Source organism: Glandiceps talaboti, chromosome 16 (genome assembly GCF_964340395.1).
Source record: "Glandiceps talaboti chromosome 16, keGlaTala1.1, whole genome shotgun sequence".
In the NCBI taxonomy this organism is placed as follows: domain Eukaryota; kingdom Metazoa; phylum Hemichordata; class Enteropneusta; family Spengelidae; genus Glandiceps; species Glandiceps talaboti.
Window position 1 is genome coordinate 22,387,553 of NC_135564.1, and position 23,276 is coordinate 22,410,828.

The following is a 23,276-nucleotide window of genomic DNA, read 5'->3' on the forward strand; positions in this document are numbered from 1 at the left end:
GTTGTATTTTCCATAGGGAAATACCATCTTATTTAAGATTTGTTTTGACTATGGAAAGAATATGTACTTGAGAATGTGATGTGTTATAAAAACACTTATTCCCTGGCCTTATTCGGGAACTAGTACTAGTACAATGTAGATGTTATATTATCCCTTGTGCTGCTATACAGCAACTACTTGAAGTGCTTCCCTGGCATTCAGCATAACAGTCCTGAAGGTAATTGATGTCTACGAGTGCCCTAATAGCCAGGCAATAAGTGTATAATTATTATATTGTGAAGTACTTACCAATTGTTCAATATTTGTCCGTGACAAGACATAAGCTCTGATATTAGGGTTTCTATGCAGCAATAAGTACAGAAGCAATGTCATCTGGTCATCTTTCATATATTTACAAAACGTTTCATATAATCCTGTTAAATTCATCCTAAATACAGGAACTGGAGATGTAGGACTTGCACTGGCAGCATCTATATGCAAAGTGAAATGGGAGCATGATCACTCACTGACTAACCGTCTCTGTCTCTTTTTCTGTGCCTTTTTTCTCTGATTCTGACTGTGTGTGTGTGTGTGTGTGTGTGTGTGTGTGTGTGTGTGTGTGTGTGTGTGTGTGTGTGTGTGTGTGTGTGTGTATGTCTATCTCTCTCTCCCTCCCTCCCGCCCTCAGTCAGTCAGTCAGTCAGTCAGTCAGTCAGTCAGTCAGTCAGTCAGTCAGTCAGCAGTCAGTCAGCAGTCAGTCAGTCAGTCAGTCAGTCAGTCTGTCTGTCTGTCTGTCTGTCTGTCTGTCTGTCTGTCTGTCTGTCTGTCTCTCTCACTGCAATAATGTTTTCAGTATTACACTGCAGTGAATATGCGCATGTACCATTGCAAGTAATCTTTGGTACATAGATAATAATATCTAGATTTTAAGCTTGCTTTATTCAACAGTTTAGGAGCACAGTTTGAAAAAAGAGTGGCTACAATATGTCTTGATACACAAGTATTGTGTCAACTAATCACATACACTACATCACAACAGAATAGATTCCATAATTTTGCTTTCATTCTACACTAGACCTACACCTTACTACTCAATCCATATCCATATCCATATCCATATCAATAATTATACGTGGAGGGTCTATGGTTTTATTAATTTCATCTCACTGATCAATTTATATTGTATCTACTTAATTTCACCATTATCTTTGCACCAAAAAAGACACAAAATTTATGTTTGGGGTACAGTACACAATATATATGTTTGGAATACACTACACAATATTTATGTTTGGGGTACACTACACAATAGTTATGTTTGGTGTACACTACACAATAGTTATGTTTGGTGTACACTACACAATAATTATGTTTGGTGTACACTACACAATAATTATGTTTGGTGTATACTACACAATAGTTATGTCTGGTGTACACTACACAATATTTATGTCTGGTGTACACTACACAATATTTATGTTTGGTGTACACTACACAATAGTTATGTTTGGTGTACACTACACTACACTACACTACACTACACTACACTACACTGCATAAAAGTTATGTTTGTGATACACTACACTAAATTTATACTACACAATAGTTATGTTTGGTGTACACTACACAATAGTTATGTTTGGTGTACACTACACTATATTTATGTTAGGTGTACACTACACAATTTTTATGTCTGGTGTACACTACACAATAGTTATGTTTGGTGTACACTACACAATATATATGTTTGGTGTACACTACACAATATTTATGTTTGGTGTACACTACACTACATAATAGTTATGTTTGGTGTATACTGCACACATGCTTGGACACATTTGGTGGAGGACAGGAAACTGCTGCAAAACATCAAGGAATGCAATTGTTTACTAGTAAGAGCGATGAAGGTTCGAATCCAACTGTTATGGTAACACCTTCACACTGACTCGTGACATAAAGTTTTTTAGACAGTAAGAAAGGTTGTGTCGTGGTGGGGAGGGGTTGAACTGATGTGTGAGGGCGGCCTGTCATGGCATACCTTACAGACTAAAATGTTTTAGGCACGGTAGGATCATCATTGCTTACCTTGAAGATTTCCAAATGTACATAATGCTTGACGGTATGGGTTGTGCATACCCTTTTCATGTGTGTAATGGTTAGCTAAGACCAATGATAATAATAAACTTTGATTTGCGAGAAGGGCTTTGTTGTCATCATATGAGGCTGATCCTTTGCCATAACCGAAGGTCATCATTGTCCACAAACCAGCTGTAGGAGAAACAATCAATACATAAAAAGGATTTCTGTTTTGTTTTTGTTTATTGCATTGGAGATTTACAATTATAGTGTACATGGTTTGTAACTTTTAGAGGTACATGACCAGTACATGATTAGTATGTGATGAGTATGGCAAATACATGACAAATGACAAGACCAGTACATCATTAGTATGTGATGAGTATGGCAAATACATGACAACTGACAAGACCAGTACATGATTAGTATGTGATGAGTATGGCAAATACATGACAAATGACAAGACCAGTACATGAATAGTATGTGATGAGTATGGCAAATACATGACAACTGACAAGACCAGTACATGATTAGTATGTGATGAGTATGGCAAATACATGACAACTGACAAGACCAGTACATGATTAGTATGTGATGAGTATGGCAAATACATGACAACTGACAAGACCAGTACATGATTAGTATGTGATGAGTATGACAAATACATGACAACTGACAAGACCAGTACATGATTAGTATGTGATGAGTATGGCAAATACATGACAACTGACAAGACCAGTACATGATAAGTATGTGATGAGTATGACAAATACATGACAACTGACAAGACCAGTACATGATTAGTATGTGACCTGTACATTACCAGTATATGACAAATATGTGATCCGTATATGATTGTTATGCATGTGACCCATACATGACCTGTATATGATTGTTATGCATGTCACTAATTCATGACAAGTACATGTATATGACAAATGATAACAAACAAGACAAGTACATGACTAGTATGTGACCCATATGTGACCTGTACATGACACTACAATATAAATGACTAATACATGTCAAGGACTCTTGACTATAGTACACGACAAACATGAGAACTATCTCACTTGTTTGTGACTTCTCTATTTCAGAACATAACAAATTTACAGCCAACACATGACATTCTAGTACATGTATATGACCACTGAGAACATGATCAATACGTGACCCATACATAATAAACAGTTAAAACACATAACTCAAGTATATGACTAGTACATGACCAGCACATGATACTTACAAGCTACTGCAGCTCCTAGTCCATACAGCATACCACCTGAATCTGATCCTTTATACAACTCTGGTGGACATAATTCATGTTTTACTATGTGATCTAGTAGTGTTTTCACTAGGGGACAGGCATCTTTGGAACTGACAACCAAAAATACATGTAACAAGAAATGTAAGAGAATATTTGCAATATTCAACATAGTGAAATATTTCTAAACCTGATATTAATATATCCACAGATAACATACAAATACCTGCAGTTTTTATTCAAATTCTTTGTACAGATATAGTGCCAATTACATTGTAGCACAACTGTATTTTGCTGTTGCTATGGGTGTAGTCTTGTTGCTTGGCATATTTGCATTTTTGGATTCTTTATTAACTTGCCAACCCTTCCCAGTTTTCAGCTTTACAATATAAGCTATCATTTGACTGTTGCTATGGGCATGGTCTTGTTGCTAGGCATATTTGCATTTTTGGATTCTTTATTAACTTGCCAACCCTTCCCAGTTTTCAGCTTTACAATATAAGCTATCATTTGACTGTTGCTATGGGCATGGTCTTGTTGCTAGGCATATTTGCATACATTTAATTTTTTTATTCATTTACCTACCCATCCCTGTTGTTATCTTTGTTGTATGCATCATCATTGGGCATGGTCATGGTTGCTAGGGCCAGTTGTTATACTCTATGCTATATAACTTTGGAAGTTCTAAGAGAGTTCACTTATACATCCATAACTTTATTCATTGGTGTGTGTCTGTGATTTTGCCTTTTTCAAAGATATGCCACGAACAATCTGTAACTCTGTACATGGATGCACATTCATGCTCTGTACCAGTAACAACCTAACATCAGAGACCAGTGTTTGCCATCTAGACAGATTTTTTTGCCATCTGTGACGGAGTAGTCTCAGATCTCAATTTTTTGCAAACCGAGACTAGTCTCAGCTAGACAGTTATTTTTGCCATCTGAAACTGGCAAACTGCATGAGACTGGTCTCAGATGGCTATTTTTTGCAAACTGAGACTCTCAGTTCATGGTCTCAGTTTGACAGTTTAGGTACCCTTATATACCTCATTGTGAACACTAACTGCAGAATAACACCTTCAGAAACATTAACACCACGTTTCAGCCCCATTCACCACATAATTTTAAAGATAACAATTTTTCACCAAAATTGTTATGTTTAGACCTAATTTGCATATTGCCATCATTCTGTTGTGAATACACCTTCATCAGCACATCCCCAGGTGCATCCCCATTAAATTTCAGTCCAATCTGCTCAATAATCTTGGTAATATAGATTTTTGACCAAAAAGACAAATTTTGAGATCTAATTTGCATATCACTAATGAGATCATCATGTCATGAACGCTCTTAATCTAATCACCTCAAAGAACCTCGCCAAATTTCAAAACTACTGCCCAGTACTTTTGAGTTTCAGTTTTTTGACCAAAAAATCACATGTTTTGACTCATATCACACATCGGTGGTAAGATCATTTTGATTTGAACAATTTCCCAAATGGACACCCAAGTAATATACCCAACACATATCATGGCAATTGGTCCATAAGTCTTTGACTTTAAGTTGTTCACACACACACACACACACACACACACACACACACACACACACACACACACACACACACACACACACACACACACACACGACAGACAGACAGACAGACACTTTACCATGCCTATAGCACTACTTAACCTTATCAGTTCAGTTGTGCTCAGTTAAGTAAAAAGCTCTTGGCTGTGCCACATACTGTTTATTACTTCAGAAATTTTTCAAAAGTATTCACTTTCAATGGAATAATATATCAACATTAGGTTTGGTTTTTATTTTGTTGTTTTGGGAAGAAATATATAGATAGTAGATACATAACGTACCCATACACTTGCCTTATATTCTACATTGACAAGTGGAAAGGAACTTTGAGGGGAAAAATGAAACTTTCCATAAATAGTTTTCCGCAAAAGCAATCAACATATTATTACATTGTGATATTATGTGTCTGTCTGTCTGTCTGTCGATGGACATGATATCTCAAAAATAGTGCCAATGGCATTGTAGCAAAACTGTATTTGGCTGTTGCTAGCGAGATGTTCTTGTTGCTAGGGACATTTGCATACATTTTTTAATCTTTAAGTTACTGACCTACCCATCTATGTTGTTATCTTTGTAATATGCATCATCATATCACTGTTGCTAAGGGGTGGTCATTTGCTAGGGCCAATTGTGTCAAAATGTTTTCAACAATAACTGCAGAATAATACCTCCAGAAACATTCCCACCACGTTTCAACCCATTTACTATGCAGTTTCAAGATATACGTTTTTGACCAAAAATGAGATGGTTTATATTATAGTGAATGGTGTCACCAAAAATCTAATGAAATTAGACCTAATCATTCTCACAAACCAGAGCTGTTATTTCTTCCACTACCTTCTAAATAACGAAACTCTGGCATCTTTTGCCTATTAAAGTGGGATTCCACGTATACATAATATATATTCATGAGCAATGACATAACACTAAAGTCAGAAAAATTTCACTGCATGTGAAACCTTGTAATCTGCCTAAAATGTGTGTGTGTGTGTGTGTGTGTGTGTGGGGGGGGGGGGGTTATTTTCCAATCAACTAGAAAACGGCACCATTATTTCAAGACCGACTTAGATCAACACTTCTTCACTGCCTTCCAAATAGAGATGTCACACTGTCACACTATCACTTCCGAATTAACTGTCATTTCTGGGAATACGTCGTCAGTGCCAAACTTACGCTGCACACGAGATGGCTACAACATTTCAACCATGAGAAATGGTAATCAATGACAAGCCAAATCGAGTAGTTTTGATTATTAGTACACACATACATGGTGGAAGCATTTTCCGTCATCAAGTTGGTGAAAAGTTATGACAATGTGTATCAAATTTTAGATGTTTGTGTAAAAATAGGCTACAATATAGCAATTTTGTGACCTGGCAAGCAAGACATTCTATAATACAAACCAGATTTAAACTGAATGCCTCCCGTAAGGAATCACTAATTATGCAAATAACTCATTAAAATAAAAAAAACTATGGTAACAGGCTTTGTTTTTGGACAAGCGTGCTTTCTTAAGTTAATGTATGTGCCAAATTATACGGACCTTGAAGAGTGCATGATACTGCTTAATTACTGAATATCATTCATTATTCAAAATACTCATTAAAAGGTAAAAGTTGTAGCAACAAACTTCATAGGACAGGTGCGTATTATTATGGTTGATATGTGTATCATATTATACGAAATTTGAAGCTTGCATTTTTCAGATACCACGTAGTTACCTAAAATCATTAATTATGCAAATTTTTCATTAAAACTGTATGCTATAGCACCAAATTTTATAGGGCGTACCTGCTTTGTTGTGGTTAACATTATGTACTAATTTGTATTGAAATTGAAGTATGCAGTCTTAAGATATAACCTAATTACCGAAAATCATTAATTATGCAAATTATTCATTAACACTGTAAGGTATATAAACTAACTTTATAGGAAATACACAATTTGTTATGGTTAATGTATGTACTGAATTGTATTGAAATTGAAGTATGCAATCGTAAGATATAGCCTAATTACCAAGAATCATTAATTATGCAAATTGTTCATTAAAACTGTAAACTATATCAAAAATTTCATAGGACATATTCGCTTTGTTAAAGTTAACATATGTACTAATTTGTATTGAAATTGAAGCATGCAGTCTTAAGATATAGCCTAATTACTGAAAATCATTAATTATGCAAATTATTCATTAACACTGTAAGGTACATCAACTAACTTTATAGGACATACACAATTTGTTATGGTTAATGTATGTACTGAATTGTATTGAAATTGAAGTATGCAGTCGTAAGATATAGCTTAATTACCTAAAATCATTAATTATGCAAATTGTTCATTAACGCTGAAAGGTACATCTACAAGCTTTACAGGACATGTGCAATTGTTATTGTTAACATGTGTACTGAATTATATTGAAATTGAAGTATGTATTCTTATGATATAGCCTAATTACTGAAAATCATTAATTATGCAAATTATTCATTAACATTGTAAGGTACATCAACTAACTTCATAGGACATATGTGTTTTCTTATGGTTAACGTATGTACTAAATTATGTTGAATATGAAGTACATTTGTATGCATTCTTAAGTTATAGCCTAATTACTAATTACCAAAAATAATTAATTATGCAAATTATTCATTAACGCTGTAAGGTACATCATCAAATTTTATAGGACAAATGTATGTTGTTATAACGAATATACTAAATTATATTGAAATTGAAGTATGCAGTCTTAAGATATTGCTTAATTATTTGGTTTCATTAATATGCAAATTTCTCTAATCAAACATTAACCGATCTGGCTGAAAACCTAATCAGGTCTAGCTATTACCCTAAAGATTATATATTCCAAATTTCATTACAATTGAGCCAGCCGAATTTTAGAAAATGATGACACACACACAGACAGACAGACATACATACAGACACACACACAGACAGACATTTGTATTTTAATACCTCCCATACCCTTACAGGAGGTAAAAATGTTAATGAAACCCCTGGTCAGTTGAGGTTTACACTTTTACAGTATCTAAAATGTTAGACTCTAGTGAAAGTTATGTATAATGGCTATAAATCTATGGTTTCGAACTTACGGGAGGCATTCAGTTTAAATCTGGTAGTATCTGAAATTAAGATCTTTCAATGAAGTGTGATGTTATTTTTTATAGGTTTCTGCCAAGAATAATAAACATAAAGACCTTTGAGCACAGCATGGGAAATTGCTATAAAACTTTATACCAATATCATCATATGTATATATTTTTTCCATGTTACAGAAAGGTCTGGAGAGGTGAATGCAAGGATCAAATTGATAAGATATTCAATTATATGTTGACAACACACAATAGCGCCAATGGTGTCGTAGCACAACTGTACAGTTTTTAAAAATGTTTTCCCAATTGCTAATCCATGCTGGGTATAGGTGTTCATTTGCTGAATGATTATCCATACATTCATTTGTCTATTTATCCCTGTTATCTATATCTTTGCAATATATGTGATCATTTGGCTGTTGCTATGGGCGTGGTCTTGTTGTTAAGCACATTTGCATACAATTTTTTGAATGTTTATTCATTTGTCTGTATTATCTTTGCAAAATAAGTGATCATTTGGCTGTTGCTATGGGTGTGGTCATGTTGCTAGGCATATTTGAATACATTTTTTTGAATCGTTATTCATTTGTCTATCAATTCCTATTGTTATCTTTGCAATATACGTGATTATTTGGTTGTTGCTATGGGCGTGGTCTTGTTGCTAGGCAACTTATATACATTTTTTGAATGTTTATTCAATTGTCTATTCATCCCCATGATTATCTTGTGAAATACATCACCGATTGGCTGTTGCTATGGGTGTGGTCTTGTTGCTAGGCAAATTTACATACATTTTTGGAATGTTCATTCAATTATCTATTAATCCCTGTTATCTTTGCGATATATCTGATCATTTGGCTGTTGCTATGGGCAGTCTTGTTGCTAGGCATATTTGCATACACTTTTTGAAAGCTTATTCATTTGTCTCAACTCCTGTTGTTATCTTTGTATCACATGTGATGAATTGGCTGTTGCTATGGGCGTGGTCTTGTTGCTAGGCAAATTTACATACATTTTTTAAATGCTTATTCAATTGTCTTTTAATACCAGTGGTTATCTTTGTGAAATACCTCACCGTTTTACTGTTGCTATGGGCATGGTCTTGTTGCTAGGCACATTTGAAAACATTTTTTGAATGATAAGAACACCCCTACGAATGTTCACACCAAATTTTAGACTGATCTGCCCAATAGTTTTTGAGTAAATATTTTGACCAAAAATTACATTTTTCGACCCAAATCTCACACACTGGTAGTACTAGTAAGATCATTTTGATTTGAACAATTTGCCAACTAGACACCCAAGGTAATACACGCATCAAATAGCATGGCAATCGGTACATGCAGGAAATTTAACCTGCCAAACACAGTATGATCATGGAGGTCTTGATATGACTATTTTTCTTTCCCCTTAAAATGTGTGACTTCTTATTCTTTGTACAAACTGTTTTTTTGAATGCCTAACTAAAGACTGTGCATTTATATGAACTTGTATTTAATTCAGCTGTGCTAAAAACAGGCCTAGGTTGCCAAGCAACCTTAAACAGATGTTAATCTTTACGCCATTCACACTGATGTGTGAAGTAGCCCATAAAAGATTTAATGATTTCATTGCATCAATAAAACATGAATCTTTCATTTCCAGGCTGAAGTCAAAGCATTTTGTAATACAACAAATCACATTTTCAAACGTAAAATTCACATTTCTGATGCGATCATTTTCATTTGAACAATTTCCCAACAAGACACCCAAGGTAATGGACTGTACCCACCAAATATCATGGCAATCTGTTCAGCGGTTTTTGACTTTAAGTTGTTTACACACACACACACACACACAATGAGAGGTTCAGTTGTGCTAAAAAGGATAGCATACAATTCCAGTTCAACACTGAAGGGCAAATACTAAAACCTGGGCTGGGTGCTTGACCGGGCTCTTTTAGTATATGCCACATTGATGTACTTACCACTTTCCCTGCATGAGATACTGGAAAAATATACTTCTATGTGCTATTCTAGGCACATATAACTGTACTGATAACAAAGTCAGCAGTGTGTTGATGGTTTCTAAATGAATCACATATGTAAAATTGCTGTAGAGGGATAGAAAAAAGATAATACGAAGCCTTTAGAAAGAATATAAGTTGTAACCTTTGACTGTAAAGTATGGTTGTTGGCAGTGCACTACACAGTATTGTGGTGGATTTTAACTTGTAGAGTGTCACTCACTCTGTAGTTTATGATGGTTGTTGGCAGAAGAATACAAAGGTGTATGTTAGAGTCTATTTTTCTCTAGTAATCATAGTAACTAGTAATCATAGTAACTAGTAATCTTTATAACTGGTAATCTTTATAACTAGTAATCATAGTAACTAGTAATCTTTATAACTAGTAATCTTTGTAATTAGTAATCTTTATAACTAGTAATCTTTGTAACTAGTAATCTTTATAACTAGTAATCATAGTAACTAGTAATCTTTATAATTAGTAATCTTTATAACTAGTAATCTTTGTAATTAGTAATCTTTGTAACTAGTAATCTTTGTAATTAGTAATCTTTGTAACTAGTAATCATAGTAACTAGTAATCTTTGTAACTAGTAATCATAGTAACTAGTAATCTTTATAACTAGTAATCATAGTAACTAGTAATCTTTGTAACTGGTAATCTTTGTAACTAGTAATCTTTGTAACTAGTAATCTTTATAACTAGTAATCTTTATAACTAGTAATCTTTGTAATTAGTAATCTTTATAACTAGTAATCTTTGTAATTAGTAATCTTTATAACTAGTAATCTTTATAACTAGTAATCATAGTAACTAGTAATCTTTATAACTAGTAATCTTTATAACTAGTAATCTTTATAACTAGTAATCTTTGTAATTAGTAATATCTATAACTAGTAATCTTTATAACTAGTAATCTTTATAACTAGTAATCTTTATAACTAGTAATCATAGTAACTAGTAATCTTTGTAATTAGTAATCTTTATAACTAGTAATCTTTATAACTAGTAATCATAGTAACTAGTAATCTTTATAACTAGTAATCTTTGTAACTAGTAATCTTTATAACTAGTAATCTTTGTAACTAGTAATCTTTATAACTAGTAATCTTTATAACTAGTAATCTTTGTAATTAGTAATCTTTATAACTAGTAATCTTTGTAATTAGTAATCTTTATAACTAGTAATCTTTATAACTAGTAATCTTTGTAACTAGTAATCTTTATAACAAGTAATCTTTGTAACTAGTAATCTTTGTAACTAGTAATCTTTATAACTAGTAATCTTTATAATTAGTAATCTTTATAACTAGTAATCTTTGTAATTAGTAATCTTTATAACTGGTAATCTTTATAATTAGTAATCTTTATAACTAGTAATCTTTATAACTAGTAATCTTTATAATTAGTAATCTTTATAACTAGTAATCTTTATAACTGGTAATCTTTATAATTAGTAATCTTTGTAATTAGTAATCTTTATAACTAGTAATCTTTATAACTAGTAATCTTTATAACTAGTAATCTTTGTAACTAGTAATCTTTATAACAAGTAATCTTTGTAACTAGTAATCTTTGTAACTTGTAATCTTTATAACTAGTAATCTTTATAATTAGTAATCTTTATAACTAGTAATCTTTGTAATTAGTAATCTTTATAACTGGTAATCTTTATAATTAGTAATCTTTATAACTAGTAATCTTTATAACTAGTAATCTTTATAATTAGTAATCTTTGTAACTAGTAATCTTTATAACTGGTAATCTTTATAATTAGTAATCTTTGTAATTAGTAATCTTTATAACTAGTAATCTTTATAACTAGTAATCTTTGTAATTAGTAATCTTTATAACTAGTAATCTTTATAACTAGTAATCTTTATAATTAGTAATCTTTATAACTAGTAATCTTCATAACTAGTAATCATAGTAACTAGTAATCTTTATAACTAGTAATCTTTATAACTAGTAATCTTTGTAATTAGTAATCTTTGTAATTAGTAATCTTTATAACTAGTAATCTTTGTAACTAGTAATCTTTATAACTAGTAATCTTTATAATTAGTAATCTTTGTAACTAGTAATCTTTATAACTAGTAATCTTTGTAACTAGTAATCTTTATAACTAGTAATCTTTGTAACTGGTAATCTTTATAACTAGTAATCTTAATAACTAGTAATCTTTATAACTAGTAATTTTTGTAACTAGTAATCTTTGTAACTGGTAATCTTTATAACTAGTAATCATAGTAACTAGTAATCTTTGTAATTAGTAATCATAGTAACTAGTAATCATAGTAACTAGTAATCTTTGTAACTAGTAATCATAGTAACTAGTAATCTTTGTAATTAGTAATCTTTGTAACTAGTAATCTTTGTAACTAGTAATCTTTGTAATTAGTAATCTTTGTAACTAGTAATCATAGTAACTAGTAATCTTTGTAATTAGTAATCTTTATAACTAGTAATCTTTGTAATTAGTAATCTTTATAATTAGTAATCTTTGTAACTAGTAATCTTTGTAACTAGTAATCTTTATAACTAGTAATCTTTATAACTAGTAATCTTTGTAATTAGTAATCTTTGTAACTAGTAATCTTTATAACTAGTAATCTTTATAATTAGTAATCTTTGTAATTAGTAATCTTTATAACTAGTAATCTTTATAACTAGTAATCTTTGTAACTAGTAATCTTTATAACTAGTAATCTTTGTAATTAGTAATCTTTATAACTAGTAATCTTTGTAACTAGTAATCTTAGTAACTAGTAATCATAGTAACTAGTAATCTTTATAATTAGTAATCTTTATAACTAGTAATCTTTATAACTAGTAATCTTTGTAATTAGTAATCTTTATAACTAGTAATCTTTATAACTAGTAATCTTTGTAATTAGTAATCTTTGTAACTAGTAATCTTTATAACTAGTAATCTTTATAATTAGTAATCTTTATAACTAGTAATCTTTGTAACTAGTAATCTTTATAACTAGTAATCTTTATAACTAGTAATCTTTGTAACTAGTAATCTTTATAACTAGTAATCTTTATAATTAGTAATCTTTGTAATTAGTAATCTTTATAACTAGTAATCTTTATAACAAGTAATCTTTATAATTAGTAATCTTTATAACTAGTAATCTTTATAACAAGTAATCTTTATAATTAGTAATCTTTATAACTAGTAATCTTTGTAACTAGTAATCTTTGTAATTAGTAATCTTTGTAATTAGTAATCTTTGTAATTAGTAATCTTTATAACTAGTAATCTTTGTAACAAGTAATCTTTGTAATTAGTAATCTTTATAACTAGTAATCTTTGTAATTAGTAATCTTTGTAATTAGTAATCTTTATAACTAGTAATCTTTATAACAAGTAATCTTTATAATTAGTAATCTTAATAACTAGTAATCTTTGTAATTAGTAATCTTTGTAATTAGTAATCTTTGTAATTAGTAATCATTGTAATTAGTAATCTTTGTAATTAGTAATCTTTATAACTAGTAATCTTAATAACAAGTAATCTTTATAATTAGTAATCTTAATAACTAGTAATCTTTGTAATTAGTAATCATAGTACTAGTAATCTTTATAATTAGTAATCTTTGTAATTAGTAATCTTTATAACTAGTAATCTTTATAACTAGTAATCTTTATAACTAGTAATCTTTGTAACTAGTAATCTTTGTAACTAGTAATCTTAATAACTAGTAATCTTTGTAATTAGTAATCTTTGTAATTAGTAATCTTTATAACTAGTAATCTTTATAACTAGTAATCTTTGTAACTAGTAATCTTTATAACTAGTAATCTTTATAACTAGTAATCTTTGTAATTAGTAATCTTTATAACTAGTAATCTTTATAACTAGTAATCTTTATAACTAGTAATCTTTGTAATTAGTAATCTTTATAACTAGTAATCTTAATAACTAGTAATCTTTGTAATTAGTAATCTTTATAACTAGTAATCTTTGTAATTAGTAATCTTTGTAACTAGTAATCTTTATAACTAGTAATCTTTATAACTAGTAATCATAGTAACTAGTAATCTTTATAACTAGTAATCTTAATAACTAGTAATCTTTGTAATTAGTAATCTTTATAACTAGTAATCTTTGTAATTAGTAATCTTTATAATTAGTAATCTTTATAACTAGTAATCTTTATAACTAGTAATCATAGTAACTAGTAATCTTTATAACTAGTAATCTTAATAACTAGTAATCTTTGTAATTAGTAATCTTTATAACTAGTAATCTTTGTAATTAGTAATCTTTATAATTAGTAATCTTTGTAATTAGTAATCTTTATAACTAGTAATCTTTGTAATTAGTAATCTTGCTGGTCATACTATTGACCATATTATTACTCGTGCTGATGACAGTACCGTCGCTGATGTTCGAGTCGAACCAATCTATGCGATTTCCGACCATTTCCCGGTTCTATTCTCAATAAACAATTTCTCTTACGTCAGAAATACTCGAAAATCCATAAAATCAAGAAACATGAAATCCTTTTCCGCTAATGTGTTCGCTGCTGACTTATCTGCATCTATTCGCCTCCAATCAGATGCTGACATATCTACTAATTGGGATCTTCTTAATAACACAGTTAGCGATGTATTTGATCGCCATGCACCAACTCGTGAGAGACTGGTCCCCAATAGGCGATCAGTTCCATGGATTAATCAGTCAATCATCGATGCACGGTTGAAAAGAATGAAGGCAGAAAGAGTGTGGAGAAAATCAAGGTTGGAAGTACATCGTCAGATTTACAGGGCCTGTCGGACTGACGTCGTGCGCCTTGTTGAGGAGGCAAAAAAGAGTCATTACGCCGGACTTGTTGACGATTGCGCGGGTAACCAAAAACAATTATTTCAGGTTGTAAAGGGATTACTTGGTCATACTAACACTTCTGCTGTTCTACCAAAACATGAGGATTCTTCGGAATTAGCAAATCGTTTTGCTCAATTCTTTTTAAATCGCGTCAAGTCTCTAACCTTGAACCTGGGCACTGTACCTGGAAATTCTAATCACCACTATTCACAACCTGTTGCTGAATTGAAACCCGACTGTCGCCTAGATGCTTTTAAACCTACTACTGATGATGAAATTGACACGATCATTCGTTCATCGCCTTCATCTACTTGCTGCCTTGACCCGATTCCAACCAAGATCTTCAAACACCCTGACATTATACAAGTATTGTTACCGCACATTACCGAAATCTTCAATAATTCTCTACAGTATGGTGTAGTACCCGCTCATTTTAAGGAAGCCGTCGTTAAACCTCTCATTAAAAAGCCATCTCTTGATCAAGAAGTTCTTAAAAATTACCGCCCTGTATCTAACTTGCCGTTTTTGTCGAAGACTTTAGAACGTATTGTTGCCAGGAGGCTGACTTCCCACATTGTTAACTATTCACTGGACGAGCCATTGCAATCTGCATACAAACCAGGACATAGTACAGAGACTGCTCTCCTTAAAGTAACAAATGACATCTTGCTCTCTCTTGATGAGAAAAGGGACGTCTTCTTGGTATTGCTTGATCTTTCCGCAGCATTTGACACTGTGAACCATTCTATTTTACTGAATCGCTTAAGAGACCGTTTTGGTCTTTCAGATAGTGTCCTCATGTGGTTTCAGTCCTACCTCTCCAATCGCAGTCAGTGTGTACTTGTGAATTCCACCCAGTCACCATTCTATCCGCTTGACACTGGGGTACCACAGGGATCGGTTCTAGGACCTATACTTTTTAATATGTACACTTCTCCATTAGGTGAATTAGTTTCTAGTCATGGATGTCTCTATAGTTTTTATGCAGATGACTCTTCACTTTATATGTCTTGTACTATAGATAATGAAGCTAGAATGGTTTCTAATCTTGAACTTTGTATTTCTGATGTCAGGTCTTGGCTGAAAATTTCTTGTGTTTGAATGATGATAAGACTGAATTTGTTATTTTTTCGGCTACTTCGGGTGATCTGTCCACTAGAGCGATTACAGAAATTCGTGTTGGCGATGCTCTGATTCCCGTCCATTGTCAAGCCAAGAGCCTTGGAGTGATCCTTGACTCTTGTCTGACAATGAAGCCGCATATTGGACAGATCTGCCGTTCTGCCACTTTTCATTTGCGTCGTATTGTGCTTATCCGCAAATATTTATCTCAACCTGCTACTGAGCAATTAGTGCATGCATTCATTACATCTCGAATAGATTCATGTAATTCACTTTTATTTGGGCTTCCGAAGTACCTAATCAACCGTATTCAACGTATTCAAAATATTGCTGCTAGAATTGTAACTCGTTCCAAAATCACCTTTCACATCACTCCAATTTTATATCAGTTGCATTGGTTACCTGTTTCTGAACGTATTGTTTTTAAGATTTTAGTTCTTATTTTTAAATCCATTCATAGGCTTGGACCAATTTATCTTTCTGACATGATAGAACTATACGTTCCACGTCGTAATTTAAGGTCAGCTGATCAGTTCAAACTCTGCCCCATTCGATCACGTACTAAGACATATGGTGATCATGCTTTTAGTGTTGCTGCCCCCACTCTCTGGAATAATCTCCCACTCAACATCCGTCAGTCACCTACCTTATCTGCTTTTAAATCCAATGTTAAAACTTTACTTTTTAAAACTGTTTTTTAAGTGATATTTGTATTGTATGAATAGCTTACAGCGTCTTTGATCACATTTTTTTTTTGTGGATACTGACGCTTTATAAATAAATTATTATTATTATTATTTATAACTAGTAATCTTTGTAATTAGTAATCTTTATAACTAGTAATCTTTGTAACTAGTAATCATAGTAACTAGTAATCTTTATAACTAGTAATCATAGTAACTAGTAATCTTTATAATTAGTAATCTTTATAATTAGTAATCTTTATAACTAGTAATCATAGTAACTAGTAATCTTTGTAATTAGTAATCTTTATAATTAGTAATCTTTATAACTAGTAATCTTTATAACTAGTAATCTTTGTAATTAGTAATCTTTATAACTAGTAATCATAGTAACTAGTAATCTTTATAATTAGTAATCTTTATAACTCGTAATCTTTATAACTAGTAATCTTTATAACTAGTAATCTTTATAACTAGTAATCTTTGTAACTGGTAATCTTTATAACTAGTAATCATAGTAACTAGTAATCTTTATAATTAGTAATCTTTGTAACTAGTAATCTTTGTAACTAGTAATCTTTATAACTAGTAATCATAGTAACTAGTAATCTTTATAACTAGTAATCTTTGTAATTAGTAATCTTTGTAACTAGTAATCTTTATAACTAGTAATCATAGTAACTAGTAATCTTTATAACTAGTAATCTTTGTAATTAGTAATCTTTATAACTAGTAATCTTTATAACTAGTAATCTTTGTAATTAGTAATCTTTGTAACTAGTAATCTTTATAACTAGTAATCTTTGTAACTAGTAATCTTTATAACTAGTAATCTTTATAACTAGTAATCATAGTAACTAGTAATCTTTATAACTAGTAATCATAGTAACTAGTAATCTTTATAACTAGTAATCTTTGTAATTAGTAATCTTTGTAACTAGTAATCTTTATAACTAGTAATCATAGTAACTAGTAATCTTTATAACTAGTAATCTTTGTAACTAGTAATCTTTATAACTAGTAATCTTTGTAATTAGTAATCTTTATAACTAGTAATCTTTGTAACTAGTAATCTTTATAACTAGTAATCTTTGTAACTAGTAATCTTTATAACTAGTAATCATAGTAACTAGTAATCTTTATAACTAGTAATCTTTGTAACTAGTAATCTTTATAACTAGTAATCATAGTAACTAGTAATCTTTATAACTAGTAATCTTTATAACTAGTAATCTTTATAACTAGTAATCTTTGTAACTAGTAATCTTTATAACTAGTAATCTTTATAACTAGTAATCTTTATAACTAGTAATCTTTATAACTAGTAATCTTTATAACTAGTAATCTTTGTAACTAGTAATCTTTATAACTAGTAATCTTTGTAATTAGTAATCTTTTTAACTAGTAATCTTTATAACTAGTAATCATAGTAACTAGTAATCTTTATAACTAGTAATCATAGTAACTAGTAATCTTTATAACTAGTAATCTTTGTAACTAGTAATCTTTATAATTAGTAATCTTTGTAACTAGTAATCTTTATAACTAGTAATCATAGTAACTAGTAATCTTTATAACTAGTAATCTTTGTAACTAGTAATCATAGTAACTAGTAATCTTTATAACTAGTAATCTTTATAACTAGTAATCATAGTAACTAGTAATCTTTGTAACTAGTAATCTTTGTAACTAGTAATCATAGTAACTAGTAATCTTTATAACTAGTAATCTTTGTAACTAGTAATCTTTATAACTAGTAATCTTTGTAACTAGTAATCATAGTAACTAGTAATCTTTATAACTAGTAATCTTTGTAACTAGTAATCATAGTAACTAGTAATCATAGTAACTAGTAATCTTTATAACTAGTAATCTTTGTAACTAGTAATCATAGTAACTAGTAATCTTTGTAACTAGTAATCTTTGTAACTAGTAATCATAGTAACTAGTAATCTTTATAACTAGTAATCATAGTAACTAGTAATCTTTATAACTAGTAATCTTTGTAACTAGTAATCATAGTAACTAGTAATCATAGTAACTAGTAATCTTTATAACTAGTAATCTTTGTAATTAGTAATCTTTATAACTAGTAATCATAGTAACTAGTAATCTTTATAACTAGTAATCTTTGTAACTAGTAATCTTTATAACTCGTAATCTTTGTAACTGGTAATCTTTATAACTAGTAATCATAGTAACTAGTAATCTTTATAACTAGTAATCTTTGTAATTAGTAATCTTTATAACTAGTAATCTTTGTAATTAGTAATCTTTATAACTAGTAATCTTTATAACTAGTAATCTTTATAACTAGTAATCTTTATAACTCGTAATCTTTGTAACTGGTAATCTTTATAACTAGTAATCTTTGTAACTAGTAATCTTTATAACTCGTAATCTGTGTAACTAGTAATCTTTATAACTCGTAATCTTTGTAACTGGTAATCTTTATAATTAGTAATCTTTGTAATTAGTAATCTTTATAACTAGTAATCATAGTAACTAGTAATCTTTATAATTAGTAATCTTTGTAACTAGTAATCTTTATAATTAGTAATCTTTGTAATTAGTAATCATAGTAACTAGTAATCTTTATAATTAGTAATCTTTATAACTAGTAATCTTCATAACTAGTAATCATAGTAACTAGTAATCTTTATAATTAGTAATCTTAATAACTAGTAATCTTTGTAATTAGTAATCTTTGTAATTAGTAATCATAGTAACTAGTGCTCTTGTGGTTAATACAATGATAATGACAATGACAGAAATTTCATCCAATACATCTTGCATTGTCCCTCTTCAAATAGTAAAGTTATATTGTAATGTATAGGACAGAAGCTGGTTTACTAACCAAACAAATCTTGTAAACTTCATACCGGTATATTACAGAAATGTACATATATATAGGTATATATTCAACTGAACTTTTGTTGCTGTTGACATGATAAGATCTTATAATTGACAATGGCAATATCATGACTAGTATTAACATTCATCTCTATACTTACACAACAGGAATTTCAATTAGGAGTTGTACAAGTGTATCTATAAACTTCTCTAGTAGAGGTTCACCATTCTGTGTTCCTTCCTGGATATCTTTGACAGCAAACTCTCGCAACACTCCACCTTCTGACATGTTCTCATTGAAATAACCAATCAGACAGCGGATGATGAACAGTGCATTATGGGTCTGCCAGGTAAAGACATGGCTGAAGGAGAAAAATACATATTTTTTTTGTTTGCTTGTCCATTGCTGCTTGAAAAAGACAGACAGATTGCTATAGTGAGATTACATACTTGATGACATGGTTCTTTTTTTTTTTGAGCTGATGATCATGCCAAGTATGTGTAGATATCTGATAAAGGAAGGAACTAACGTTGATGTAGTAACTTAATGGGAACCAATGTCAACTATCAAGCTTGATGTAGTAACTTAATGGGAACCAATGTCTACTATCAAGGTTGATGTAGTAACTTAGGAACCAATGTCTACTATCAAGGTTGATGTAGTAACTTAATGGGAACCAATGTCTATTATCAAGGTTGATGTAGTAACTTGAGAACCACTGTCTATCATCAAAAACAGTCAGTGCCTGATAGCCCCATTGTGATTAATGGTGAGTCTGTTGAACAGGTGGTGTCTTACAAATATCTTGGTTTGAACCTTGACGATAAACTCTCATTTACACATCATACTACAGCTGTCCAAAAGAAGTGCCAGCAGCGTTTACGTATATACTTCTATTACTCTATCGTAGCATTATTGAACCTCTTTTAACTTACAGTAACATCTGTTATTTCCCTCTGCTCTCTGTTGTCAATCAAAATAAACTTGTGAAAATTTTGTTCACTGCTGCTAAAATTGTGGGCCTGCCAACTCCTGCTCTCTCCGACATTACTGATCATGCAATACTGTGCAAGGCACATGTGATTGCTGTTGACGATAAACATCCACTTAATGCATATTTTGATATTCTCCCATCTAGTCAAAGATACCGCTGTCTTAAATGCTCCGAAGTTCGATACAGAAAGAGTTTTGTCCCATGAGCCGTCAGATTGTTAAATTGATGCTAAGTTGCATTTGTGTAGCTTGTCGTTGTTTTTACTCGTGTTAGGCAATGTGCATATGAGCCATCACACGAGGTCAAACAGTGTCACTGTTCGTGCACTGTATATTTGTACGTTATTTTTACATACTTAGCCTCCAAGTCTGCAGATTTCGTAGCAAATACAAAATGTAGACATCGAAGTCCAGTGGTGAGGTGCTGTAATCCCCCTATAGTCTAGTTCCTATACACTGACAGTATTGTTACGATATATACCTTCACTCATAGTATACTGGTAGTCAAGGCCCTGACGAAAGGTGTTAATTATGGTTCAACCCCATAGTGAGCAAAGCACAACTGTTACAGCAACAGTGCATGTCACTAGTAATAACAGGCTGTCAGGGAAAACCTGTTTAAGCATGTCTGAATTATGGCTTTGGACATGAAAACTGCACCAACAAAATGGCTGCCAGGCCGCCATATCGGATTGTATCATGACGAAAATGGATATGCACATGTGTATGTCATAGAACACTGTGCTAATACCAACTTTGAATGAGATCTGTTCAAGCATGTCTGAGTTATGGCTTTGGACATGGAAAATTTGCAAACAAAATGGCTGCCAGGCAGCCATATTGGATTGTATCACGACAACAATGAATATGCACATGTATGTCATACAACACTGTCCTAATACCAACTTTGAATGAGATCTGTTCAAGCATGTCTGAGTTATGGCTTTGGACAGGAAAAATTCGCAAACAAAATGGCTGCTAGGCGGCCATATTGGATCGTATCATGAAACAAATTGACGTGCGTATGTATGCCATAGTATGTTGTCCCTGTACCAAGTTTGAAAAAAATCGGTCAAGGCATCTCCAAGAAACGGCTCTGGATGGACGGACAGACTGAACCCAATCTATAAGTCCCTGTCCCGGACTTCATCCGGCGGGGACTAAAAATTTGCTAAAAATTGTAGTGAGACAGCAACATAAAATAGGTTGGAATTTATATTGAAATTATTTGTCCCTGTGTTGCAGCTAATGAGGCATTACAAATAAGACTTGACTTACTTTTCACACTGTGTTGATGTCTTTAATTCAGCTGCTCTTATTAAGAATACACCCACAAGAGCACAAAAGTTACCAGTCTTTAGGTTATTTTCAGCTGTATAACAAAGGGAAAAGTAAAGATTGCAGACTTTATCCTTATCATTTATGTACAACCATACCATAATTTTTGTTATACATTAATTATGGATAAACATCAAAACAAGAAAACTTTCAATTGTGAGAAGGAGAGATACATATATTATGAGTAAGGAATACTGTACATCTTAGTACTCTGGAGTCTGATACAGATTGTATGATATTGATGTGTATTGGTGCAAGTGTCAGTTGTATTCGTTTAGGTTTTGTGTGTGGTACAGTGCACAACAAATTGATAACACCATCGTATTTCTGAATAAACATACTCAAAAGGATCATCATAAACCCAGCTAAATAGAACACAAGTGATCAAGTCATTGCAATATATTAATTTTTTCTTCCGTAAGGAAGAGATGTATTAGTGGGTGAAAGGCTGTGTGTGTGTGTGTGTGTGTGTGTTTGTGTGTGTGTGTGTGTGTGTGTCTGTCTCTCTGTCTGTGTCATTGCTTTCTCCAAAACGGCTGGCTCAATTAAAATGAAATTTTGTACACATGTTCCATAGGGTGATGGCAAGAACTGATTAGGTTTTGGTAAATATCCCATGATTACCGGTATTAATGAGCAATTTACGTAATTAATGGTTTTCGGTAATTAGGCTATATCTCAAGAATGCATGCTTCAAATTCATTATAACTTGGTACATACATTTGCGATACCAAAGCGCACCTGTCCTGAAAATATTACTAATATAAAGTAGCTTTTAGTTTTAATAAGTTATTGGCATATTTTCGGTAGGCCACAAAAAAGAAAAAAAAATAGTTTCTGGTCAGGAAATGTTGTCTAAAGTGGTGCAACTTTATCACCATTTTCTAAAAAAACGACTGGCTCAATTCAAACGAAATTTATTGCATGTGTTATGAAGGGTAGCGACAAGAACTGATTATAGAGGGACTGTGCATGAACATGTACAGCAAAATGATGGAAAACATATAAAATGCTTCAAAAATGTTATTTTAATAAAAGAGCCAAATTAACTTCATAAAATATATTCAGTATGCTAGTAAATTTTTTGAAAACAAACGTAGTCAAATTGTATGTTTTGCTTTCCATGGTACTGAGTCAATTGTTTTGTATTTTTGATACATCACATCTATCATGTCCTGTCACAATAAACGTAAAAAGAACACTAGTGTTGCAACTTTTGTTGTCATTGGATACAAATTGACTATTTATAGAGATTTGCAATGTGTGTGTGATGTGATTGTTTGCCTGCCCTCCTCAAACTTTGACCTCTTTGCCTTGCCCTAAAAACATGGAACGATGTAATATCTATGAAGCTTAGAAGCTACATGTGTATTAACCAAAGCAATAAAAAGTATTTGTTGAAGGTTTGGAAAACTTGAAACAAA

The 23,276-nt window shown here is 31.4% G+C and overlaps 1 protein-coding gene across 1 annotated transcript in view; it reads right to left on the reverse strand.

Moving 5' to 3' along the window:
• Positions 1 to 23,276, reverse strand: part of LOC144447034 (dymeclin-like) — an 83,453-nt gene that overhangs the window by 53,353 nt on the left and 6,824 nt on the right. The window contains exons 3-8 of the mRNA XM_078136903.1: positions 21,793 to 21,886; positions 19,682 to 19,882; positions 9,985 to 10,110; positions 3,302 to 3,432; positions 2,065 to 2,247; positions 289 to 470 (exon numbers count right to left, since the gene is read on the reverse strand). Of these exons, the coding sequence (XP_077993029.1) occupies positions 289 to 470; positions 2,065 to 2,247; positions 3,302 to 3,432; positions 9,985 to 10,110; positions 19,682 to 19,882; positions 21,793 to 21,886 (917 nt within the window). The remainder of the gene's footprint in view (positions 1 to 288; positions 471 to 2,064; positions 2,248 to 3,301; positions 3,433 to 9,984; positions 10,111 to 19,681; positions 19,883 to 21,792; positions 21,887 to 23,276) is intronic.